Source organism: Phoxinus phoxinus (genome assembly GCF_949152265.1).
Source record: "Phoxinus phoxinus genome assembly, chromosome: 22".
In the NCBI taxonomy this organism is placed as follows: domain Eukaryota; kingdom Metazoa; phylum Chordata; class Actinopteri; order Cypriniformes; family Leuciscidae; genus Phoxinus; species Phoxinus phoxinus.
In genome coordinates, this window is record NC_136897.1 from 3,786,670 (window position 1) to 3,813,755 (window position 27,086).

Genomic DNA, 27,086 nt, shown 5'->3' on the forward strand with positions numbered 1-27,086 from the left:
TTATTGTATTTGAAATATATTCCCTTTTTCAATAGTACATTGCAAATATTCTAACATAAAATGTACTATCTTTAAATATATAAAAAGTTTATTAGCATCATGCTTTTACCTATTTTCACAAAACAACTTTTAACACACTTTAAAATAATTGTACTTTAGTATCTTCTAAATGTTCTTGAAGTGAAAATACAGACTATAAATTGTTTGCACCAGTAAATGCAAAAATATTAAAATCCGGATGAAATAAAATCATTAATGAGACTCAAACAGGTTTCATGAAAAATAGACACATTAGTAATAACATTCACCTTATAATTGACCTTCTGGACTATTCTGATCAAATTGATTCAGGGGCTCTTATTGTGTTGTTAGATTTTTGTAAAGCCTTTGACACCATCGAACACGGCTTCTTTCTTTCTTTTGTGAACATATTTTTTATTTTACATGTACAATACAGGATTTTCATAAAAAGAAAGAAAAAACACACCCTCCCTAATCAACAAGAGAGCCATAAAGGTATATTCACACCCAAAAAAACAAAAAACAAAAAAACTAGATCACATTATTAGTATTACTCAAGAGTCATTCCATTCTGTTCTAGAAAATGAAGGAAGGAGTCCCAGATCCTGTAAAATATGTGATTTTTTTGTTTGATTGAGTAAGTCAGTCTTTCCATTGCTATACAAGAAGACAATTCTTTGATCCAGAGTGACAAAGATGGACAACAAGTACTTTTCCAGTGTATGGCAATCAGGCGTTTCGCTTGCAATAAACACAGATTTATAAGCTTCTGTTCATGTATTTTTAAAGATAAGGCAGGTGGAAGTAGACCAAGAATACAGATTTTGGGGCAAACAGGGATTTCTTTAGCAATAATTTTAGATAATACACCGATTACTTCTTTCCAAAAGGATTGTAAGTGCTCACATTGCCAGATGCAATGAAATAATGTTCCTTTATGAGTTGTTCATTTTCCACAGATATCTGGGATATTTGGATTGAATCTATTCAACTTTTCAGGAGTTATAAATGTACTCAAATCCAACAGTTCAACATCCCTATAAAACCTCTATCGATGGATTTAGATATTTGGGAATCAAAGTTACTCCACGGGTGGAGGATCTGATTGCATCCAACTACACTCCCCTGATATCTCAAGTAAATGAAAGTTTAAATAGATTGATGTCTCTTCCTCTAACCCTTCCTTTTGCAATAGCAGGCCCCAAATTATGGAATAGCCTACCATCATCAATCAGAACAGTATCGTCATTTGCCTCTTTTAAACTGAAGCTTAAAAACCACTTTCTTAATGTGGATACTTAACACACTCTTTAAATCTTAACCGTCTCTCTTCTCTTCTTTGTAATGTACTATTTATTCTACTGCTCGTATACTGCATTATCTGTTTTTGCAATTTTATTATACTGTATTATCCCTGTTTCGATTATTCTGTCTTGTTCAGCACTTTGGTCAACCATGGGTTGTTTTTAAATGTGCTCTACAAATAAATAATGAAATGAAATGAAATGAAATTGCCAGGGGTTCCAAGGCCATTACAAATAATAACGGCGAGAGTGGACCGCCTTGACGAGTCCCACGATATAAATTAAAAGGTTTGGAAGTTAAATTATTTGTAATGACCTCTGCTGTCGGGCTATGATATAAAATCTTTACCCACTGGCAAAAGTTATGACCGCATCCAAACCGTTTGAGTACATCAAATAAATAAGACCATTCGACTCCGTCAAATGCTTTTTCTGCATCTAATGACAAAATACATGTGTCTGTAGAGCCATTCTTCTCATAAACAATATTAAGTACTCGCCTGATATTATGGAAGGCCTGTCTATTTCGGACAAAACCATTTTGGTCAATTCCTATTATGGAAGGCATGTTATCCTCTAACCGAAGGGCTAAAACCTTTGCTATAATTTTGGCATCAGAATTCATTAAAGAAATCGGTCTATATGATTGACATCTGTCTTGGGGCTTGTCGGGTTTGGGGATGAGTGTTATTAAAGCTTCTCTAAGAGAAGGGGGAAGGCAGCCCTCGAGTAAAGACTCTTTATACATTTCTAATAGAGGAATCACTAATTTATCCTTAAAGGCTTTATATATATCTATTGATATCCCATCAGGGCCGGCTGTTTTACCACTTTTCATCTTCATTATAGCATTTAACACTTCTAGACTAGTTAAGAGTTCATCCATTCACTGAAAGTTTTTGGTTTTGGCAATAATTTCATTGATATTATAGAAATGTTTTATAAAGATATTAATAGCTCTATTATTATGTCAAAATGTCTAGGAAAATTTGATTTCTCAGTTCATCACCCGCCCCTTTAATTAATTGCGGTCTCATAAAGTTCTGACTGTACAATACATATATTATTAAGCCTACATTTGTTTTTTTTACAAGTTAAATTATAACGAGAGGATTTGAGTGTGCCGATCTCAGCACTGGGCAAAAACTAGTTTTGAGTGGTGAGGGAATTCGAACTAAAACTTATGCAGCCCTACTTTTGTGTTTACTCTTATTCTTCGAGAAAAACTTTCAGGCTAACTAATGTTTTAATGTGCACTTTATAACAAATGTTTAAAAAAATGTTAGTTTGAATAAAAATCACCCCCAGGAAAACTTTTATTTGATCATCTTTTAATGTCCAAACAGTATCCCTGCTGTCCCTCACACCCCAGTGCACGATCCAAAAACGGCTCAATGATGATTTTTTTTATTTTTTCTTAAACACTTCTTGCTCTTGTTGGCCTTCGTCTTGGTTCGACTCGCATTGTCAGAATTTTGAAAGGCAGCTGCCGATGCAAGCCGATGAAAGCCCCCAATCTGGTTGGGAAAATTACAAAAGAAAAGAAAATGATTGACCAAAAACATCTTTAAATCTTTACTGTACCTCATTTTCATTTTAAAAATCATATCAACAAATACAGATTCCTTCGAGAATGGCAGAAGTATTTGAGCATTTATATTTACCATGTCCAACTGCTGGATGGGGTCTGTAATGTGGGACACACTCTCATGACCACCTGTGAGCCTGTCGAATATCGTCTGTATCCCGGCCGCCATCTGAGAATCCCGGAGCTCCTCGGCTTGCGCTTCGTCATGTTGTAGATCCTGTAGAACACATGAATAGTCTGTAATCTTATGAGACAGAACTGTACAGAAGACATATGTACCACAGTGACATCAGTGTGTGTTTTTGTGTATAAATGTATGTGTGTGTTTGTGTGTATTTACCAATTTTTCTGTTTCGAAACATAAGCTCGTAAGCAATTCCCTTTGCTGAACCAGTTGGCTTTGTGACTGCAGGTATTCAAGTTTGACTTGCTGATATTCCTCTAATAATTTCTGTTTTTCCTGCTCCTGCGCTTCCCTCATCCCGGCCATCTCTTCTCGGATTTCCTTGTGCAAAGACTGCACTGCCTGACGTTGACTTTTTAAAGTGTTCTTCAGTTCAAATGGCATTAAATAAGGGGAAAGAGAGAGAAAGATGGGAACATTAGTATAGAGTACTTTAGATATAAAAACGGGGATAATGTACAATTCCAAGAAATGCACCTTGTCTTTAAACATAAAAAAATATATAAATCAATAACTTTATGCAGATATTTTCTGCCTAATCGTTCAGAAAACTGAAAATTGAACCACACATCAAATAAGACCAAGCCAAACTTGCGATGTGATTGGCTCTTCTAATTGTAAGGTGGGACTATTAGCCTATTATTAGTATAATACTATGACTACCCTTTTTTGCCTCTCTCTTCTCCCATTCTTTTTTCTTCTCCATGAGGGCATCATATTCTGCTTGTAGCTTTCTTATGTTTTGTTCATAAATACGAGTCTGTGCTTGTGCAGACGCTTCTGCTTGTAAGTCACGGTCAATGGCCTCATTTTCCTGGAGAGAAAGACAAAAAGGGGGTTACTGATGATATTGAAGTCCGTTTACACATTCATTATCTATGGAGTTGTTTCAGAATGTCGCCTTACTTGCAACTTCTCCTCATGCGCCGCCTTTGCTCTCTTGATTTTTTCCTCTTTTATTTCTACCTTCTTCTCTCTTTCTTTTAGACGTTCTTCCCTCATATCCAACTCCTGACAACAGCACACACAAGATAGAGCACTTTACACTCACTTAAACTGGACAGCCAAAATGTGAATATATATATATGTTTTATACTACCACCTTTTCCAGAGCATCCATTGCCCTGGTCTCACTCTCAGCGTCCTCATATACATCTGAAAGCCGCATTGCGATTGTCCTCTCATCTGGCAGATCCACACCCAAATCCTTCCTATATCTGAAAATATGATCAATCTCTGAGTACACTCAATTCACTCGGAGGGCTTGACACTTACTTTTCAGTGTTTTTTGGCTTAATAAGGGGATAGTATTCAATTCACATTCATTTGTATAGTGCTTTTCACAATACACATCGTTTTAAAGCAGAAAATGCCACATTACAATTAGAGTGATCTGTTATCAGAGGTAACTGTCTAAGTTATGCATTCCAGAAATGTACTAAATCAGTCAGCGAAATATGTATTAGCCTAATTTAAACAATGTAATCATTTAATGCAGAAACAATGAGCTCATACAACTGTTAACAAATGATTTTGACATTTAGAAAATGTAGCGTCTGTAACGGCCACCAAGTGTTAATAAGTAGTGTTCATGACATAAATGTTGATATGACTTCTATGGCTTACGTTATTGTATGCGCGCTGTTCTTATGTGAGCGCGCACGCACAGTGAGAGTGAGAGTGAGGATGCACGCGCAAAGAGGAAGATGACCGCTTGCTGACTGCCATTTTATTTTACTGTGTTTAACTGTTACTTCCACTTTGATTTGTAGCGTGTTTCAGAGTGTTTTATTTTCCTTGTTAGCTAACATTCGCTCTTTGACATGTATGTGAAGAGTGTGCTTAACTGAGAGGACATCTATAAAAGACTCGTTGAACTACCAGTCCGTTTGCACTGTCTTTCCTATTCTTCATCCGGACAGACTTCAAACAGTCTGACAGACAGACGTTACACATTGTGCATCATCTGAAAGGATATAGCTACACTACACACGTTTTTTGTTCTGCTTTAAACTGTTTTTAGTAATTATTGATAGTCTTACTTTATATAGGCATTTGATGGTTTCACATTTTTTGAATGATAACGTTAATTGCTAAAGTTTTTTATTTATTTAACAATGATAACGTTAACGCTCTCAGAAAAAAGGTAACCTAATGTTAGCTACAAAACACAAGCGTGGTTCACTTTAAAAAGGGTAACGGTTAGGCCTACACCGTTGTACCTAATGAGTTTGTACCTCAAAAGGTAGGCTACATGTTGGTACCTAAATGGTAGGCCTAACGTTACATATTAAACCATTTTAAAGTTTACCGTCCCAGTGACAGTTTTTACCAATAGAGTTCAGTGGAAATAGCTTGAAACGCATCCGTTAACGTTAATCTCTGAAACCGAATCTCAGCTGTTATAACGACGACACATTAAATTAATACTTGCTTCCCACAAAAACGGTTTAGGCTGTAATAAGTAATACATAATGTATAAAGTATACTTACAATTCCATTCCTTTTTTGAAAGCCATGTTTCGATCGAAACTCATCTTCGTAGGCTAACGTTAGACTAACAACAAGTTACAACAAACTTTCTGCTGGCGTGATTTAAACTTTCAAAAAATGCCAAAACATATGATTACATTAACAGACCTTATGTAGCCCCGCCCCTTCAAATCAGTGTAACTAATAACCGTGTAAGCATTATTAATACTAGGCTATAAATTAAATATTTTGTTGTTGTATGGATCAGTAGCCTAAATAGGCTAATCTGTTCAAATGTAACGTCTATTATTCCATACTGTCTGTATTGTATTATTCAGATCGTCTCAGTCAAATGCACTTTGTTGTCTACATTTATATACAAAATTATATATAAAAAAAAAAATTAAAAAAAAAAAAGCTGCAAGCTTTATTTATCGGTGTTCAAGCAGTTAAGGCCTTTAAGCACAAAAGCATCAAAAGACATTAAGTTTTATTTAGTAAGCATTTAACCACTGACATCATAGATGGAAAAGACCATGTTCCAGTATGATTTACCATGATATAGGCTACCACATTTTAGTGTGATTTTTCATGATTTACCATGTTCCAGTATGATTTACCATGATATAGGCTACCACATTTTAGTGTGATTTTTCATGATTTACCATGTTCCAGTATGATTTACCATGAATCTAGCATGATTTACCATAGTTTACCATGATATACCAAGTTCTAGTATGATTCACCATGATTTACCCTGTTCTAGCGTGGTTTACAACAATTGAACACATTCTAGTATGATTTAATATGATTCTAGTATGATTTACCATAGTTTACCATGATTGATCTTAGTTTACCTTGATTTACCATGTTACAGGATGATTTACCATGATATACCGAATGATTTACCTTATTTACTATGATTTACCACGTTTCTAGCAATTATGTGAAGCGTCAGAACAAATGAAGTGATAAACTGACAAAATATGATTGTGTTATAATAGTAATTGTTATACAAGGAATTTTTTAGTGTCTAAAATATATGAATGCAAAAGCACAAGTGAAAAGACTATTAATAAGTAGAATGTCCAGCAGAGGGCAGTAGAAGAACACTTATTGGCTCACTTTCATTTTACAAGTCTTGATTTTTACCAGTTTTTCCATGTTAACTCCATTATGCATGCTTACACACATATTACACGTCCATTATAATAACACATATATAGCTTTAAGCATTTGTTTATTAGCCAATGCTGAAAGCTGATAAAAAGATTACAAATATAATCCTGCTGCTCTCTCTAGTGGACAGCAGTGTTATTACAGCCTCATCTTACAGTTGAAGTGAATGAATGAATTGAAATTTGGTTTCTCACTTATATTTCGGGAACGAGAAGGCGAAAGAAATCTGATTTATAGGCTTTTGAGTGTATTTTGAAACGCCCATTTTCGAAATGACCCTGTTATAGCCATACGAAAAATGCAAAAGTTAAACTTTTTTTTGATAATTATTGATCTAAAGAGTCCAGAGAATTGAGGACAGTCAGTTTCAGTTAGAGGAAAAACCTTTTCGTTTTTAGTACATCGTATTGTGTAAAAGTACCAAGTATGTAACAAGATATAGGTTGTTGTTGTTGTTGTTGTTGTTTTTTTACAGTGTAGCATTACACAAGCTAACAACTGAAAAAAAAAAACAGTTCCCAGAAAATACTTTTCACAATTTGTTAACCTTGATAGCTGCCTGCTGTAATAGTAAAAACGTAGTAAAAGTTTTCGAGAGAGTTCAACATGTAACACTAGTCACAACTCGAGCTGCGCTAGAGGGAGATATGGGTTGGGAGCCTTGTATGGTGAAACAAAAGGTGGAAGTAATAAGATTGTGGAATCGTTTTATAAAATTACCTGAAGATAGACTTACTCGGAAAGTTTTTGATTGGGATAAAGCTCACAATTATCCTTGGTCAATGGAGGTTCTTGGAATACTTTCATCAGTAAAAGCACAGTATATATTTACAAATACTTTACGAGGTGATATATCTCAGGTCAGGCAGCTGTTGTTTAATTCTTATAAAGAGCAATGGCAATGGCAGCAGGTGTTAAATAAGCCAAAATTGAGAAGTTATGTTCACTTTAAAAATGATTACTCCACTGAGCCTTATGTCAAATGTTGGTTAACTAGATTACAGAGGTCTTTGTGTGCCCAGCTTAGAGCTGGGGTGTTGCCCTTGCAGATCGAGGTGGGGCGCTACAAGGGTGTCCCAGAAGAGGACAGATTATGTGTTTTGTGTGATTTAATGGTTGTTGAGGATGAATGGCATTTTTTGTTTTTTTGCCCGTTATATCATGATTTTAGAACGGGTATGTTTGAGAGAATTCAATATAAAAAGCCTGATTTGTTTTGGATGACGGATGGGGATATGTTGAATTGGCTTTTTGAAAATGAAATCTATAGTCTGGCTAGATATGTGGAAAAAGCGTGGAAACTTAGGCAAAGAAATTTATATCCTGACCTAAATTGACGGTGTCTTGTCTTGTTTTGTTTGTTTATATTGTGAAAATGATGGTAATGTATTGTGTATGATGTTCATCTTTCTATGTTCTTTGTTTCATGGTCATCTTTGTGTATTATTTTTTGTTTTATGTCATTAGTGTCTTTTAAGCCTATTTGGGCTGGGCATGTAAGTGCAAGACACTTTAATAAAAAATAATAATAATAATAATAACTAGCTATTTCATCAGCCAATCACAGCAGTGTGCGTTTACACTGAAGTCACACAGACACGCCCCTTAAAACAGAGCGTTCAAATCAGAGGCTAAAATCAGGCTAGGAAAAATGCCTTTATTTTATTTTTAAATTATATAAAAAAATTAAGCCTATATCTATAAAAAAAAGGTATATTTATTATTCGACCTCATAGCAAATTTATCAAATTACAATTAAATCACGCATAGCCTATGCTTTCCTGCGGTTTGTGAACATAACCACTTTAATAACAAGCGTGTAGGTTGTTGATAGGCTACGCGTAACTTTTTATTTCATGATATTCTATTCTAAAAATGTGTTTTTAAGGAGGAATCGCAACTAGCATTATCCCTGACCGCACATCCCTGCCTATGGTTCCCCCTCCCGTTCCCGACTATGACTGTGCACTGTGTCTGTGTGCACTTGTGAACGATGCTCTTACTGTGCATTGCATGTTCCGGGAAAACTTAAATTAGTCGGTGTCGGTCACGGCGCCTTTTGATTCCGGTTTAAATTATTAAATCATTTAAATAATCCGGCAATTATTTATTTACAAATTAAGAAACCTATATTGTATTTTTGTGTAGCCTAGACACATATTAATATGCATCTTTATTCTTTATTCCTCTCATGGACTTCTTGCGGAAACCATAAACACAACACACAAGTCATTAAAATGTTTAAATCAAAACAATAAGCGGCACCGACGCGCTGCTGCGTGACGTCATCGGAATGCATTCTATTCGACACGTCACTGTGCTGGAGGCTTCAGAGCTGTTCCCACTGAAAACTCACTTTGACTCCTTCTTGCCTTCTCCTTCTTGTAGTGTTGATTTTGACGATTTTTGCATCAGTCTACAGCTTTTGATCAGTGTGCAATTTTGAATCTGCTAAGTTGTTAGTGTAGGCTACGCTTTTTGTTCAGTGTCCAGTTTTATAACCGTTTTGATCTGTGTTCATTTCCAGATCTGTGTACAAGTATAGGCTACAGTTGAATTGCACATCACAGCGTTCCGATCTGTGTACGGTTTCTGATCATTCAATTTTATTTGATTGTAGGATTTTGGATCAGAAAATGTATTGCAATACATTTCGCAAGCTCAGGCCCCTGACATCTGTCAGTCCTGTTCAGACTGTACAACCTGTGTGTGCTTCAGACATGCCTAGACTGAGACCACAACCACCGCCTCAAAGACACCCAGAAGGCATTGCGACGATGAGGGTAAGGAGGCTATCATAGTATTGAATGTGTTTTTTCATCCATCATCGGTTACTATTAATATTAAGCTTGCATTCATATGTTGGGCATAGTATTAAGGTGTTTTCTTATTATTATTTATCATCAACAGGAGCTCGCTCGCCAGAACAGAATTGTTCTCAAAGAAAAGTCCACGATCTCCAGCCGACCGCAGTCTGTCGAGCTTCCTCCTATCTTTGGCTTTTCCCGTGCCAGAGGTGAGCTAGTCCAGCAATCTGACACCGGTTTGCTACATTTGAATTCAAAACATATCACTTGAATATGAATTAAAATAAGTTCCTTCATAAGAACCATATTAACATGATATAAATGTGATGTTTTATAACTTACAGGACTGTGTCCACACCCACCAGCTCAGAGGACGATGTCTAGCAGTTTAGCTGAATACGGCATCAGGGCTGATCAACGCAGGGCTGAGCTTTTGAGACAAATTCGCTATAAAGTAAGTGAATTTTGTATATTCTGGGTTGTTCCAGTTCAAATTAATATAATATTTTGAAATATGAAATATCTACTGCTCATAAATTGTGTGGATTAGGTTTTTCATTTGTGTGTAGCATCTGTACTCTTCTAACCTTTCTCTCTTTTTCTTTCTCAGTGTTTCCATAGACAGGATAAAAAAGAAGCCCTTTGTATTCGGGCCCAACGGATATCTCAGAAGGAAAGGGCCATGTCTGAGAGAGAGCTGAAGGCAGACAATGATTGGTCCTTTTTTATGGCCAATCTTAAACCCTTAGATGTCCAGAAAGCACAAGAGGCCAAACAAGCGTAATTACTTTTCCATCATTGTTAAAAGTTGGTTTGTAAAAAATAATCCAGTTTAATTTTACATAGCTCTGTTTGCCAGACACTGATTTTCATTTCGTCATGTTTCAGGGCTCGGGATGCGAACAGGACAATGCTAAAAACAGAAAAACAAGATGCAGCTCTTGAAAGGTCAGCACAATAGCACTGACATGCCAATGTGCACAATTGATGTTTTTCTATTGTTGCATATCCCAGATACTGGAGATACTGCTTCTGATAACATTATTCATATCCATCTCTGTAACTGTAATCTCTTTCAGAAAAGTCCTAGAAATAAAAAGAGAATGTGAAGAGATGGCTTTTACTGAACCTAAAGAGGACAGCGACCTTGAGGAGACGTGCCGTGAGGAGACGTGCCGTACTGAGCTGATGAAGGAACTTTCACCAACTTTGATGTGGGAATTTATGTACTATGTGGAAGAAATTCATGAAGAGAAAAAGATCATTAAGGATAAAAGGGAAAAGATGTAAGTTTCGCACAATGATAGGTTTGATTTCTTCACACTTCCTGATCTGTGAGAACCGATGACAGTGTTTTGACCCTGTTTTTGCTTTGTGTGTTTTTGTGCAGAAATGAGGAGGGATACCGCAGTAAAGAGTTGGTGGAGAAGATGGCTCTCCTCATTGAACTAAAGCAAGAGGAACTAAACAAACCAAAGTACTCAGTGAGGAGCAGCAAGCCGGACAACACCGCTAGAAAAGCGAACGTAAGTGCACAGCGTGTCCCATCTAAAGCCATCACAGCATCACACACATCCAAATGTAATAAAAGACTGTACGGCTGATCTGTCACATGTGATCTCATCATTCTGCTTTTGTCTCAACAGTTCAGACAGTGGTGTGAGAAGATGGCGGCCGTTTACACGGAGTGCTTTAAGTGTTTCTTCAGCCCTTATTTTCCATTTGTAATTCTGTCAGAATTTGATGACTGGAGTTTAGACTTGCTGGAAGACATGCCACCAGAAACACTCAGCAAACTACGAAACCAGTTTTTCAAAGACAATGCTATGTGGTAAGATATAAAAAATACATGTCTTTATGACACAAAGCGATAAAGCTACAGTGATGATCATCAGTGGCTATTCTAATTCTATGGTTGAGTGACCTCTTGATAATCTCACTCTTGTGTTCTCTCTTTCACAGTGGCAAGGAACAGAACCAGGCTCAGATGGAAGCACTGCGAGAGGAACGGAGGCAGAAAAGGCTGGAGAGAGCTCTTGCTCCTCCAGTGAAAACGGTAAGTGGCACAAATAACCAGTGTTGGGAATAACGGCGCTATAAATAAACGGCGTTACTAACGGCGTTATATTTTTCAGTAACGAGTAATCTAACTAATTACTCCATTACAACGCAGTTACCGTTACTGACAAAAAAATGCGCCGTTACTATAATTGAGTTCACTGAAGTAGTTTTTGAATAGTTTTTCATCTGCAACGTTTTAATTAGTTTACATGGTTATAATATAACATAACCTGCAGGGAACGTTCCCAGAAAACATCTTTGATTGACCAGTTGTGAAGACGTGCGGCAAACACGACTAGAATTTGGCTTAAATAACCTCTGATGATGACGTTCTCTGTAGGTTATGAAAATCAAACCCCAAAATATTATATTTTATTATTATTATTATTTATGTTTTTACATTGTTCATTATTATATTGAGAACACTTTTAGTTAAACTGTTTACTTTTGTGAGGAAGAAAATACTTCAAGGCTATTGGCCTACAGTGTGTCTACTAGTTGTCAAGGTTTTATCATGTTAATTTGCACTACAAAGAGTGTATGTGTATGTATATTTTTTACTACTATTTATTTATTTTTGGTATATTTGATATATATATATATTTTTTTTTTGGCCGTGAAATATAGTCGTGAAATATTATAAGTTCTAAAAATCATCTATTGTGTTTTGTTGTTTCACTATAGAATTGATAATATTTTAATATTTAATGTTTCTCACATTGTCCCACAGCAACATTAAACTAGCGTAGATTAGTGTACAATGTTTTATAATAATGATTTGTTCTATTTAGTGACCATTTCATTAATTTAACATATTTAATATTGGGGGTATCCAACCTATTTCACATATTTTAAAAAAAAATTATCTAAGTAACGCAATAGTTACTTTCCCTGGTAATTAGTTACTTTTGTAATGATATAGCCTAACTCAGTTACTTTTTGTGAGAAGTAACTAGTAACTATAACTAGGCTAATTACTTTTTTTAAGTAACTTACCCACTGCAAATAACCAACACAACATCCCCTGTACTTTCTCTGTCTTTCTCATCAAATATTGTAATATGGATCAATAGTGTGATGCTGACTTAAAAATCTCTATTGCAGAACGGAAAAAAGCTGATGCCACGCAGCCCGCCTCCAAAAAAGGCTGTAAAGAAAGAGGAACCAGTGGAAACCGAGAACCAGGAGTAGGGTAAAATATACATCGTATCCTTGAGGACCTCGGACTTCCTCCACTGCCTTCTCCAGGCTCCACGCGCACGGTAAATGACTTCCGCGAGAGGATAACAGATCTACACGCGAGGAAACGGGAACTCGCTAGCTCATTCAAACCCTGCGCACGCGCATGACATCTCCTCTGCACGCAATACAAGCCCTCGCGCGCGCGCATGATCATTCCCTACGCTCTCGCGCTTGATCTTCTCTCGCCTGCTGTTTTTGCTCGCTCTAACACTTTTATTTTTGGCAGTCGAGGGAGTGGGACTTACTGTTTTAATGACCTCAAATGTCATTGGTTACTTCCCCCTTTCTGGAAGTCAGTTGTGATTAGACACCTGTCCAATGACCCGTTATTTACTTGACTTGAGACATCACAGAATTAGTTTTATTTATTGTGGTTTATTTATTGTGGTTTATTAATGTGTAATGTGATTTAATGCATTGTTAATATAGTAACAGATATAATACAAATGAACAAATGATAAAACTCGGGTTGCTGAATATTCGATCTCTCACATCAAACGCACATTGATATGATTACAGACCATAACCTAGATGTGCTGTGTTTGACAGAAACCTGGCTAAAACCAAACATTTACATTACTTTAAACGAGTCCACCCCCCAAGATTACGGTTATAAACATAAAACATGAAGGCAAAGGGGGAAGTGTTGCTTTAATTTATATAGTAACATTTTCAGAATTACTAAGAAGTCTAGTTTAAAATATAATTTTTTGAAGTGTTGGTGCTTAATGTAACAATATCTAGTGTAAATGATAAATCATGTTTGAGATTTGTACTGGCTACTGTATACAGGCCACCAGGGTACCATACGGACTTCATCAAAGAATTTGCATATTTTCTATATCAGAATTAGTATTGGCTGCAGAAAAAATAGTATCCTCACAACTGTGTTCCTTTCTAGAAAGAAATTATATCTGCAAGGATTTTCAGTCCGGATTTAGACCGTACCATAGTACAGAGACAGCTCTCGTTAGAGTCACAAATGATTTGCTCTTATCATCCGATCGTGGTTGTATCTCTCTATTAGTGCTACTCGATCTTAGTGCTGCATTTGATACCATTGACCACAACATCCTTTTAAATAGACTCGAACATTATGTTGGCATTAGTGGAATTGCACTAGCATGGTTTAAATCTTACTTATCTGACCGTTATCAGTTTGTAGCAGTAAATGAAGAGATGTCTTATTAATCACAAGTTCAGAATGGCGTACCACAAGGCTCAGTACTAGGACCGCTGCTGTTCACTCTGTACATGCTACCATTAGGAGATATCATTAGGAAACATGGACTTAGCTTTCACTGTTATCCCGATGATACTCAGCTGTATATTTCTTCAAAACCTAACGAAACCTACCAATTCACAAAATTAACAGAATGCATAGCTGTATATGCATAAGCATAGCTATAAAAAATTGGATGACCAGTAATTTCCAACTACTAAATTCTGAAAAAACAGAGATTCTAATTATTGGACAAAAAACTTCCACACGTAATAACCTAGAGTACTGTCTAACACTTGATGGCTGCTCTGTTAAGTCTTCGTCGTCGGTTAGGAACCTGGGTGTGCTCTTTGATACCAACCTTTCATTTGAAAGTCACGTGTCTAGCATCTGTAAAACTGCATTTTTCCATCTTAAAAATATATCTAAATTACGTCATATGCTCTCAAAGAATAATGCAGAACAATTAGTTGATGCGTTTATGACCTCAAGGCTAGATTATTGTAATGCTCTACTGGGTGGTTGCCCTGCACGCTTAATAAACAAACTACAGCTAGTTCAAAACGCAGCAGATCGAGTTCTAACCAGAATCAGGAAGTATGACCATATTAGCCCTGTTCTGTCAAGACTGCATTGGCTCCCTATTTAACATTATATTCATTTTTAAATATTGCTGATTACTTAAGTTACAAAGCAATAAATGGTTTAGCGCCGCAGTACTTGAGCGAGCTCTTAACGCACTATAGTCCTTCATGTCTATTGCGATTTTTAAAATCCGGCCAGTTGATAATACCTAGAATATCAAAATCGACTGCTGGCGGTAGATCCTTTTCCTATTTAGCACAAAAACTTTGGAACAGTCTCCACCATTGTCCGGGAAGCAGACACACTCTGTCAGTTCAAAGCTAGATTAAAAACACATCTCTTTGACCTAGCATTCACATAATACATTATAAACTTCTATAACTCAATGTTAGGCTGCATAGATTAGATCAGCTGGAACTGGGAACACTTCCCATAAATCCTGATGTACTCCTTACATCATAAGAATGTGAGCGCGGGAGCACGTGAGCGCCATCAGCGTTTCTCACGGGTTCACGTTTGAAGTCTGTGTAGAGAGAACGGTGTCGGGGTAAATTTGCAATGCTAATAACCATGGAGATGTCTGTAACAGTCTGTAAATATCTCGTAACAACACAATGCAATCACTAGTAGACTTCCTGTTATTAAAGTATCTGGTAAGAAACGGTTCTATATTAACAATGCATTAAATCACATTACACATTACCCTTTTAACTGTCACCCCCCTTTTTGAGAATGGACATTAAAATGCACTATTCAAACTTAAATGGTTGTAATTCAAGAATGCTTTGGAATATAGACCTGGTCTTGTTTTAAAGAAAACACTCAGCAGATTATTGCTGAAAAAAATTAAAGTATGAAAAAGTTATGGAAGATTAAATGTACAGTAAATCATATATACAGTACTTAATATTTTTTCTTTTATATAAAATATATAGTTAACTAAATATTTTTTACTATAAAATGACTATAAAATCAAAGCCATATATCTAACCAAGTTGTGTTCCAAATTTGAAGTTGATATCACAAAAATTTAAGTTCCCATGAGATTTTGTTTAGGCGTAATACCAAAAAAAGCCACCGGGTGATATACTTTCCATTGAATTTAATTGTATGCATTCTGCTAAAACAAATGTATAAATTTCTGTCCAAATATCACTTCTGTCACAAAATATGGAACCTTGAAACTCAGACCTTACTGACAATATGTGTTTTGTCAAGATTAGAAAAGGGTTTTGATCATAAATTATAAAACATGATGATGCCCAAAAGGGGAGGAACCAGATAAAATTATTTAGAGTACCGTTTCTATGGTAACGTAACGGTTTTCACAGGATGAATTCTGAGTTCGTAAGCTTTCAAATGATACCTAATTTATGATAACTACTAAAATATGTGATGTAATAAAAAAAATGCTAGTATATTATAGATAATATTATATTTTAGAGGATAATATATATGTTATACTTTTTAGAGAATAATATTTAATAATTTTTTATTGACAAATACTAGATTATATGTTTTATTGTGAACTTTTAGCATGAAAACCAAAGTTTCAATTGTTAAAAGTGGGTGCATCTATTTTTTGTGGCAAAGGTCAGATTTTTTGAGGCGCACTCTTGTCATAAATTTATATATTACTGTTCCTACATAATTTGTAACAAAAAATAGTGCTAAAATATCTATTTAGGAGTCTTACTGTGCGTTCACACCGCCTGCCGCGTCTAGTTTGACGCTTGAACATTTTGAATGCATTCGCGCGTCCAAAGCGAAATACACGCGCGTAAAAAGCAAGCGTTTGGAGCGAAATTGACGCGTGTTCGAGGCGAAATCCGCTTCTTCTGGGAGAGGCAAGTGCTGCGGGAAATTTAAAAATACTACTGTTATTGTGTCACGAAATGTAGTTTTAAGAGTTGTTCAGTCGAGAATGTAGTTGTGTAAAGCTCAAATCTGTGGTTTGTTTATAAAGATAGCGCCTATTTAAAAAATTTGATCTGACGTTTCGGAGTTGTTGAGATCCAGGCGATCACCGGGAGCTCAGCGCTCATGTAACCCGCTGGAGCAGCCTCACCTCGGCTAGTCCTCCTGACGTCTGCCGCTGGTAAACCAGAAAGGTTTAAATTCACAATCTATAGCTTCGGCTCTATTATATGAAACATATAAGTTAAAATACATTAATGACTTGTTATAACGTAGGTCAAACGACTTCTTTAATTAACGTTATGTGAGTTTTTCTTCATCTCATTCAGAAATGTAGCCTATGACTGCAAGTGTTCAGTATCGTGTCACATTCATAGTTAACATCTGAACAATGTCATTCCTTCTTTCACGCGGGCATTTAGTCATTACAAAATAATTTATTAAGGCCAAACATAAGTTATTGAGGCCAAACATTTAAAATAACATCGGGCCTTCCCCCGTTTATCACGTCACTTCACCACGTGACCGCAGCAAGCAGGCTCCGATTGGTTAACGCGGCGCGAATTGACGCAGAAGTTCAGATTTTTCAACTCGGGCGGCAGACGCGAATTCGCGTCAAACGCGTGAATGAACAAAAAGCACTATAAAATCATTCGCGCGTAACGCGCCAGACGCTCAATTCGCGCCGTTCGCGCATCGTATTCGCCGCACTCTACGCCTCATTCGCGCCGCAGGATTTTTTTACGCGAGTAACGCTTCTTTGCATTGACTTAACATTGAAATCACTCGCGCCTGACGCGCAATTCGCGTCCGGTGTGAACGCACCATTAACATTGAAATCACTCGCGCCTGACACGCTATTCGCGTCCGGTGTGAACGCACCATTAGACCTTTCCAACGATATATAGTTTGTCATGATTAGATTAGATTTTAATAGTAATATAGTGAAGTTAAGTGATGTCTCAAGTCAAGTGAATTACGGGTCATTGGACAGGCGTCTAATCACAATTGACTTCTGGAAAAGGGGAAGTAACCAATGACATTTGAGGTTATTGAAACAGTAAGTCCCGCCCCCTCGACTGCCAAAAATAAAAGTGTTAGAGGGAGCAAAACAGCAGGCGAGAGAAGATCAAGCGCGAGAGCGTAGGGAATGATCATGCGCGCGCGAGGGCTTGTATTGCGTGCAGAGGAGATGTCATGCGCGTGCGCAGGGTTTGAATGAGCTAGCGAGTTCCCGTTTCCTCGCGTGTAGATCTGTTATCCTCTCGCGTAAGTCATTTACCGCGCGCGTCAGCAGCTGTGTCCCAATGTGAAAGCTGCATCATTCGAAGGCCGCGGACTTCAAATTATGCAGCTTATGCGTCCTTTGAATATAGCCTTCGTAGGTGTTCCCGATTACCACTCCAGGCGCCAAGCAACGGTGCGAGAGTACAGCCATCCTGATAATTCATTTGATATAATTGAGTAAACAGCTATGGAGCCAGAATTGGCTATTGTCATTTTTATGTTTTAGATTTTACTGGAGGACATGGTGAGGATGTTTCAGGTCTTGTACTTTCGGTGTAGCCGAAGGTTCAAATGTTCATTTATATCTTACTTTGATGCGATTTTGTAGGCTAGTGTATTCTTTTTATTATGCACATAAATGGACCATGGTAAATATATTTACACAGGTGTTCAACCCTATTTGAATATAAAACCCAGTTGAATATAAAAAAGTCCAGTGCTAATAGGCTTGTTTGAGATTAGCAAAATCTGCGCAGACGATCACCACGAGATGCATGCCGGTTAGAAAAGTGTCCGAGTGCGGTCCGCCTGGCTCTGATGTCATGCTGACGTATGTCAAAACACTCTCGCGAGCGCAAGGCGCACGTGTCGGATTCTGCAGTCGCGCGCAGTTGCTCTCCACCATAGGCAGTATATAAGATGGCCACAGCGACCCCATAGATTTCAACGGAGAAAAGTGAAAGGTTCTATCCATGATTTCAGTCATAAATTAGTAGTGATATTGGTAGTATCACTGCTAATTTATTGTTCATCTGTTATAATGGCGAATATATCGGATGTGTGTCTACCTCTGAGTGCAGGTGAGGACACGTTTGAGCTGCATTCGGTGCGGCTGGAGCTGGAGTCCGTGGAGAAGCAGATCCGTGATCTGCTGGGGAGGCAGGCCGAGCTGGAGACCGACGATCAGCGCTTGAAGCATCACGCGCCGATCCTCACAAGTCAGTGGTTAGTAACTTTTCGACTCTACGCCGTGTATTTCTCTGCACAGGACCCGAGCATCCCTGGTTTCATTCACTCTGGCACCAACACAGCACCATGGACCCTGGATGATTCCACAGCGGAAGACACGAGCCAGGACCAGAGCAAGGACCTCTCCGCCCCTCCCGGTCTTCGAGATCTCCACCCGGAACCGCTTCTCTCCTCTTCGCGAGACGGAACGCGACGACGCTGTGATCATCGGCAGTTCCATCGTCCGGCATGTCCGCGCTACCTCAGGTAAAGGTATGGTGCGCACTCACTGCTTTCCTGGTGCTCGTGTTCTCGATGTTGCTGCGCAGGTCCCCGAGATCCTGAACGGTGACGAGCGCGTCGGAGCTGTCGTGCTGCACGCGGGGGTGAACGACATCAGGCTGCGGCAGACGGAGGTTCTGAAGAGGGACTACAGGAGCCTGATCGAGACGGTACGCAGAACATCGCCTGAAGCAAAGATCGTCGTGTCTGGACCGCTTCCCACGTACCGACAAGGACAAGAAAGGTTCAGTAGATTGTTTGCACTAAATGAATGGTTAATGTCATGGTGTAATGAACAGAGACTGCTCTTTGTAAATAATTGGAATCTGTTCTGGGAGCGACCAAGGCTCTACCGTGCTGATGGCCTGCACCCCAGCAGAATCGGAGCGGCTGTTCTGTCGGACAACATCTCCAAGACGTTACGCACCATATGACTAGTAAGTCAAAGTCCAAATCACATTCTTTGCTGTCCCAAATTAAGTGATATAAGTACCAGTGTAGAACACTATATAGAAACTGTGTCTATTCCTCGTTTAGTGAGGCCAAACAATAAATCTACTGCAGGATCTAAGAAAAATCTAATTGTGATTAAACCAGAAAATCTCAATATTAGTGAACAAAAACAATGTCTAAAGCTAGGTCTTCTAAACATTAGATCGCTTACACCTAAGGCGGTTATTGTAAATGAAATGGTCACAGATAATAGCTTCGATGTACTCTGCCTTACTGAAACCTGGCTTAAATCTAATGATTATTTTGGTCTTAATGAGTCCACTCCACCAGGATACTGTTATAAGCATGAGCCCCGTCTGATTGGTCGTGGCGGCGGTGTTGCAACAATCTATAGAGATATTCCAACGCATTCTCATCCTAGGGCGTCATATACTGACACTTGTGACAAAACGTCTACATCCAACGCACATGGCACCCTTTAGCGTCAATATGACACGCACAGTTATGGTTGGGTTTAGGTCTGGGGTAGTGTTAGGGTTAGACCGCTAGGAGGCGCCATCTGGCCCATTTCTATCTGCGTCTCATATTGACGCTAAAGGGTGCCATGTGCGTTGGATGTAGACGTTTTGTCAAAGCGTCAGTATATGACGCCTTGGGATGAGATCGGGCTGGATATTCTTAATGTTACTCAGAAAACAGGTCACAGGTTTAATTCGTTTGAAGTACTTGTGCTAAATGTGACGCTTTTAGTTGTAAGAAAGAAATCCCTATTATCTCTAACCTTGGCTACTGTATCTAGACCTCCAGGGCCCTATGCGATTTCCTAAAAGAGTTTGCAGATTTTCTCTCAGATCTATTAGTCAATGTCGATAAGGCAATAATTGTTGGAGATTTTAACATACACGTTGAATAACACAAATGATGCGTTAGGGGCTGCGTTCACAGATTTACTAAACTCCTTTGGGGTCAAGCAAAACGTTAGTGGTCCCACTCATCGTCTTAATCATACTCTAGATTTAATTATATCATATGGAACCGATCCAACCGATATAGATATTATACCGCAAAGTGATGATGTCACTGATCATTACATGGTAACTTGCATACTACGTACGGCTGAAATGTGTCATGTTGCGTCGCGTTATCGACCAGGCAGAACAATCCTTCCAACCACTGTAGATAGATTCTTGAATAGCTTACCTGATCTATCTCAGCTCCTCAGTGAACCCAAACTGACAGGTGAACTAGAGGAAATGACTAGCAGTATGAGCACCATTCTCTCTAGTACATTAGAAATTGTTGCACCAATTAGATTAAAAAAGGTTAGAGAGAAAACTAAAGCACCATGGTACAACAGTGCTACGCATGTTATCAAGAGAGAAACTCGTAACTTAGAGCGAAAATGGAAACAAACTAACTTAGAGGTCTTTAGAATCGAGTGGAAAGACAGTATGTCACGTTATAAAAAGGCTCTAAAAGCAGCCAGGGCTGAGCATCTCCGCAAACTAATAGAAAATAACCAAAATAATCCAAGGTTTTTATTTAACACTGTGGCTAGACTAACAAATAAACAGACGTCACCTGACCAAAATATCCCGTTACATCTTAGTAGTAATGATTTCATGAATTTCTTCACTGAGAAAATAGAAAGCATCAGAAACACAATTGTAAATGTACAATCTTTGACAGCGTCTTATGATTCAGCCTCAATTATCGCCCCACAAGAACAACTACAGCGCTTTACAACTATAGGACAGGAAGAGCTAAATAAACTTATCACTGCATCTAAACCAACAACATGTTTATTAGATCCAATACCCACTAAACTACTGAAAGAAGTGTTACCTGTAGTGGAAGAGCCTCTACTCAATATTATTAACTAATAATATGAGATAGTCTCTATCTTTAGGTCACGTTCCAAAAATGTTCAAGCTGGCAGTTATAAAACCTCTTATTAAGAAACCACAATTAGATCCAAATAACCTAGCAAATTACAGACCCATTTCAAATCTTCCATTTATGTCTAAAATTCTAGAAAAAGTTGTGTCCGCTCAACTGTGCTCTTTCTTGCAAGAAAACGATATCAATGAAAAATTTTAGTCAGGATTCAGGCCGCACCATAGCACAGAAACTGCACTCGTTAAAATTACAAATGATTTACTTTTAGCTTCTGACCAAGGCTGTATCTCAATACTAGTTTTACTCGATCTTAGTGCTGCGTTCAACACTATAGATCATAAAATACTCTTAGATCGACTTCAAAATTACACTGGTGTTCAGGGACAGGCATTAAGCTGGTTTAGATCGTACCTATCAGACCGTTACCAATTTGTCCATTTAAATGGGGAAAAATCAAAGATAACATCAGTAAATTGTGGAGTGCCGCAAGGATTTGTATTAGGCCCTCTGCTATTCTCAATTTATATGCTGCCACTTGGTAATATTATAAGAAAACATGGAATAAGTTTCCACTGTTATGCTGATGACACTCAATTATATATTTCATCACGACCAGATGATAACACTAAATTATCTAAAATGACAGAGTGTGTTAAAGATATAAAATATTGGATGACGTGTAATTTTCTTCTACTAAATTCAGATAAAACGGAGGTATTACTGATTGGTCCAAAAAACTGCCCACAAAACCTCTTACAATACAACCTTAATCTAGATGGACGTCCTGTTACTTTATCCTCTACAGTAAAAGATCTGGGTGTTATACTAGACCGCAACTTGTCTTTTGAAATTCATATTTTAAATGTCATAAGAACAGTCTTTTTCCACCTTAGAAACATTGCTAAGCTACGTAACATGCTATCAGTTTCTGATGCAGAAAAGTTAGTTCATGCATTCATGACCTCGAGACTAGATTACTGTAATGCTCTATTAGCTCGTTGTCCTGCATCCTCAGTAAACAAGCTACAGTTAGTCCAAAATGCAGCCGCTAGAGTTCTTACTAGGTCAAGAAAATATGATCATATAACACCAATTTTATCATCTCTACACTGGTTACCTATTAAGTTCATCAAGAAGTTCATCATTAAGAATCTCCCATCAATTACAAAGTATTGCTACTGACCTATAAAGCCCTAAATGGTTTAGCTCCTGTGTATTTAAGAGATCTTCTATCGCCCTACAATCCATCGCGCTCTTTAAGATCACTAAATTCGAGGCTTCTGGTCGTACCTAGGATAACTAAGTCCACTAAAGGAGGGAGGGCGTTTTCACATCTAGCTCCTAAACTCTGGAATAGCCTTCCTGATATTGTCCGAGGCTCAGACTCGCTCTCCCAGTTTAAAACTAGATTAAAGACGCATCTCTTTAGCCAAGCATTCACATAATGCATCTCATACCTTTTATACTACAGTTAATCAGATCAAATGCATTCATATTATGAACAGCAGCTACGCTAATTATTTCCCATCTGCCCTTTTTTGTTGTTATCTCGGGACGCCTGTCCCGAGATAACTCAAATAGAGTTCGTCAGCTCCAGATATGTATCCAGCCTCTCATGGAGACTTCAGATGCCCCAACGCCTGTGAAGAGACGACTCGACGCCTGTGAAGAGACGACCCAACGCTGGCGATATTTTATGCCCTAAATTTATGATTACCTAACTGTTTATTTTTGTATGTACATTTCTGAAATGCATTTTCTGTAAAGCTGCTTTGAAACAATATGTATTGTGAAAAGCGCTATACAAATAAATTTGAATTGAATAAGTAAATCTAAATCTTCGACTTGTCAATTAGACCCTCTACTAACTTCTTTCGTGAAAGCTTGTTTACCAGCCTTTTTGCCGTTGATTACTAAAATTGTTCACGCTTTACTTAGTTCTGGTTTTGTATCTCCATCTCCTAAATCTGCTATTATTACACCCATATTTAAGAAACCAGGGGGTGGTCCATTAAATTTTTTACATTTTCGACCAATTTCAAATTTACCATTTATCTCTAAGGTAGTGGAAAAGTGTATTGCAACTCAAATTCATGAACATCTCTACAATAATAACTTGTATGAACAATTCCAATCTGGTTTTCGTCCCCAACACAGTATTGAGACTGCTCTTGTCAGAATAACTAATGATCTACTGTTGGCAGCTGACTCCGGGCTTCTAACCATACTTGTCCTTCTTGACTTGAGCGCTGCCTTTGATACTGTCTCACATAAGATACTTCTTGACAGGTTTGCTTCTATTGGTATTACTGGCACTGCTCTGTCTTGGTTTAGGTCATATTTATCTGGACGCAGTCAGCGTATTCAATTAAAAGGCTTTAGTTCAAAAGTATCGACAGTCACCACTGGTGTTCCCCAGGGTTCTGTTTTGGGCCCGCTTCTTTTCATTATCTATATGCTCCCTCTTGGTTATATTTTAAGGAAATATGGTATTAATTTTCACTGTTATGCGGATGACACCCAACTTTACCTGTCTGCTAAACCCACCGGTTCTTTTCCTCCGCCGTCTGGAAAGCTGACGCGCATAGGATTGTGGGTAATTTGAGAGCACGAAGGATACACATATGCATCCTTTCCTGTATATGGGATATTTTCCAAATGACGCGCCCAATATTCTCCAAGGATTCCGAGGATCCTCGACATTGAAACAGTCCTTCGACGGATGTCGATGACATAGCATCCTCGAAATTCTGGCTTCCGAGGATCCTTCCTTGATATTGAGAAACGGCAGGTGTTACACCGTGTCCTAACCAGATGCGATGCGATAAATTCCTGCGACAAATAATTTGTCTGTCCACACTAGACACGACGCGACTGTGAGATGCATAAAAATCAATCAACACCCACAGCCAATCAGAACAGCGTGTGGGCGGGCGGCTATATTATGCTACTTGGACCCAATAATTTCTCAACATTCCTAGGAACCAAGTTTAATTGCAATAAAGAAAGTAGTATTTGGGTGTAATAAAACTTGGAAAAAAAAACACATTAAAACTCTAATGTAGTTCAAACTGGGTGGAAATACTGCCTTCGTGGCACTCTTTTCGGTCCTCCAAAACTAGGGTCCTGGAAATGCGTTCCTGGGACTGCGGTTCTCCAACTCGGTAGGTGGCGCTGTCACAAAAAAACTAGGGTCCTAGAAATGCGGTCCTCCAACTGCGGTCCTGAAAGTGCGGCCTCCGGGACTGCAGACGGATAATATTGAAATGCACAGCACCAGAGAATCTTGTCATCGCAAGAAAATGGATAAGTAGTTACATAATCAATTTCACAAATATTACACCATTTAAAATGTATTCAAATACATAGGTTACTGAGTTTCTAAAACAATCTTTGTCAAATAATAGGCCTACACTAGTTTCTTCACAGTTTGAACGTTCTTGTTTCCATTTGTTTCATTTCAAGATCTGAGGTGAATTATTGCTTTTACAGCTACAAAGCTGGAGCACTAAACGATATTCAAAGTCACATTACTCGCTTTTAACATTAAATAAAGCACATAAACCTACCTGAGATTATCATTCCCACACTTTCTGTTTGTTGTTCCAGCGCAAAGTCGTAGAAAAATAGAAACCGTTTCTAAAATAGAATCATCGCGTGTCGCTTACTTCAGCAATGTTACAAAATGTAACATGAAGTATATTTGTGTAATTTAATATTTAATTATTGCAGGTATTGCATTTCACTTTTTTATTAATTTTGACAAAAAAAATGTTTGCAAGTGAGAGAGTAATTGCATGTTCACATTTATTCTAAAACTACAATACCCATCAAGTTTTACACAAAAAGAGAGGTGTCAAAAAAGGTACTTGAAAAAGTAATAGAATTTATAAATCTGAATTCATAGAATTTATAAATCTGATTACGTTTGTTACTTGTAACCCCCAACACTGAGCATAGAATAATGTATGTCTAATCTAAATAATCTAAATAATGTGCTTTACGTGCATCTAAAATTAACCGGTTCCTTGCCAGTCAATGTCATTAGCTGTGTTTAAATGGACTCTAATTATTCAAATGTAATCTGGATAGTAGCACGGTCAGAATAAAAAAAAAAAGTGAATCAGAATGAATTGGCCAAATTCCATTAAAATTTTATTAGGATTGTAACGGGTGGTTTAAAGCTTTTGTAATCTGATCAAAAGGATGGAACTGGAAAGTTCTGCGCATGTGCGATGACATCGAAATGACGTATGATGCGTGGAACGAGCTAAAATTGTTGTTGAATAAAGTGACAGAAATGACTGTGGTCATTATAATTTTTTCCTTCCACTCATCATCTGTGAAGTGGAGAATGACAACGTCACACCAGTCCTTGTTTCGGATTCTCGACCACAGACGCCTTGTTTTTGGCGCGGGAAGGGATGTTTTTACTGCTTGATAAATATAAGTAGCACTGCACAATGATTCATGTGCTCGTCGTCTCTATGTAGGAGAATAGTTTCTGTGCCAACAGCGAGGAAACTCTATATTCGTGCGGTATGCTCGTCAAAAAATCTATTCCAATTTTAAGCTTGTGACACGTAAATCACCCCGATCAATTTATTTAATAACAAGTGACCACACTTAAGGATTCAAGGTGTGTGCACACTACAAGCGACAAAGCGACACGTTACCATTCATTTCATTGGGGAGCGGGCGTTTTCCGGCGACATGCGCGATCGTAGCCGTTGGCGACCTGATGGGGCGTGTCTGGCGACGCGACAAAGTTGAGATGTGTTTAACTTTATGCAAATGAAGAGCGACTTTCGGCAGTAGCAGAGAATGTCTAATAAGGGGAGAAGGTTCACTCTCGCTACACTTCCGGCTTCTGACTGGTTGCAGTTCCACCCTGATTCCATATTAGGGCGCTCACAGGACGAGTGCAGAATGAATGGAGGTCTATGGCTATACCCCTCAAAATCCACTTTTCTCAAGATATAATTTTTTGTCTAGTAATTTGAATGTTGTTTTCGAAAGGAGATGCAAAGAAATTGCACATTGCTGGGTGTTAGATTTTTTAGAGTCACTTATTTGCTTTAAAAAGTCTTTCAAAATGTCAATGACGTCATACACATCGTACGACCAGAGATACTGCTTTACGGCAATCCTTCAGGCACTGTGGTGCTTTCGCGCTCTGCACTTTATTTTCTCTCGAGGCATCGCCAGCACAGCTGACACAGGTAAACACACGTGCTAGAAGAGTTTCTGCTAGAATACATTCTGTTCCCGCTTCGGATGCCATGATGCCATCAAGCGGTATCTCTGGTCGTAACCAGTCCTTCACTGACCAATCAGCGTTCATTAGCAGAATGCTAGCGTGTTATGGGCAACAACAACTCAACCTGTAAGAAATCGAAAGGACATAAGTACTCGTTCATTCAATTTTCGACCTATAACCCATGTTGAACTTGCAAAACCTACAATCAAATCTGAGATTTCTCAACGGCAATCGGCTGAAAGGGACAAATTTAGCCGTCTAGCCCCATAGACTCCCATTCATTTTGCACTCATGGGCGATCGCCTCCAGTGGAACTCTGGTGGAACTACAACCAAAATTCGGTACAATAGGACTTAATAGGGAGTGAACAGGCTC

At 38.1% G+C, this 27,086-nt stretch overlaps 3 protein-coding genes across 7 annotated transcripts in view; 2 read left to right on the forward strand and 1 right to left on the reverse strand.

Annotated features, from left to right (window-relative positions):
* The window catches only part of LOC306990971 (uncharacterized protein), a 59,391-nt gene extending 40,354 nt beyond the window's left edge, over nucleotides 1–19,037 (forward strand). Inside the window, exons 1-13 of one of the 5 annotated variants that reach the window (XR_013796005.1) lie at nucleotides 9,080–9,206; nucleotides 9,369–9,531; nucleotides 9,659–9,764; nucleotides 9,900–10,009; nucleotides 10,166–10,335; nucleotides 10,444–10,503; nucleotides 10,635–10,841; nucleotides 10,946–11,081; nucleotides 11,202–11,386; nucleotides 11,518–11,611; nucleotides 12,721–12,808; nucleotides 18,670–18,814; nucleotides 18,901–19,037. Coding sequence is in view for 1 of the 5 variants with exons in the window: in XM_079598342.1 (XP_079454468.1) it covers nucleotides 9,385–9,531; nucleotides 9,659–9,764; nucleotides 9,900–10,009; nucleotides 10,166–10,335; nucleotides 10,444–10,503; nucleotides 10,635–10,841; nucleotides 10,946–11,081; nucleotides 11,202–11,386; nucleotides 11,518–11,611; nucleotides 12,721–12,807 (1,302 nt within the window). In the remaining 4 variants the exon portion in view is untranslated. Of the gene's footprint in view, nucleotides 1–9,079; nucleotides 9,207–9,233; nucleotides 9,532–9,658; nucleotides 9,765–9,899; nucleotides 10,010–10,165; nucleotides 10,336–10,443; nucleotides 10,504–10,634; nucleotides 10,842–10,945; nucleotides 11,082–11,201; nucleotides 11,387–11,517; nucleotides 11,612–12,720; nucleotides 12,879–18,669 lie in introns of those variants that run through there. The other 4 variants (XR_013796004.1, XR_013796006.1, XR_013796007.1 and 1 more) reach the window with 4 other exon arrangements.
* LOC306991096 (uncharacterized protein) lies at nucleotides 2,977–4,398 on the reverse strand. Its single transcript, XM_079598618.1, has 3 exons — nucleotides 4,200–4,398; nucleotides 4,004–4,108; nucleotides 2,977–3,911 (listed from the first exon to the last, which is right to left on the reverse strand). Exons 1-3 carry the CDS (start codon nucleotides 4,263–4,265, stop codon nucleotides 3,729–3,731), a joined length of 354 nt encoding a protein of 117 aa, XP_079454744.1. The 5' UTR covers nucleotides 4,266–4,398; the 3' UTR covers nucleotides 2,977–3,728.
* LOC306990975 (uncharacterized protein) lies at nucleotides 18,952–19,533 on the forward strand (the record flags this gene model as incomplete). The annotated part of the gene is made up of 2 exons (XM_079598348.1): nucleotides 18,952–19,084; nucleotides 19,147–19,533. The coding sequence occupies exons 1-2, from the start codon at nucleotides 19,067–19,069 to the stop codon at nucleotides 19,531–19,533; spliced, it is 405 nt and encodes a 134-aa protein (XP_079454474.1). The 5' UTR covers nucleotides 18,952–19,066.
* Nucleotides 19,534–27,086: the final 7,553 nt, after the last annotated feature.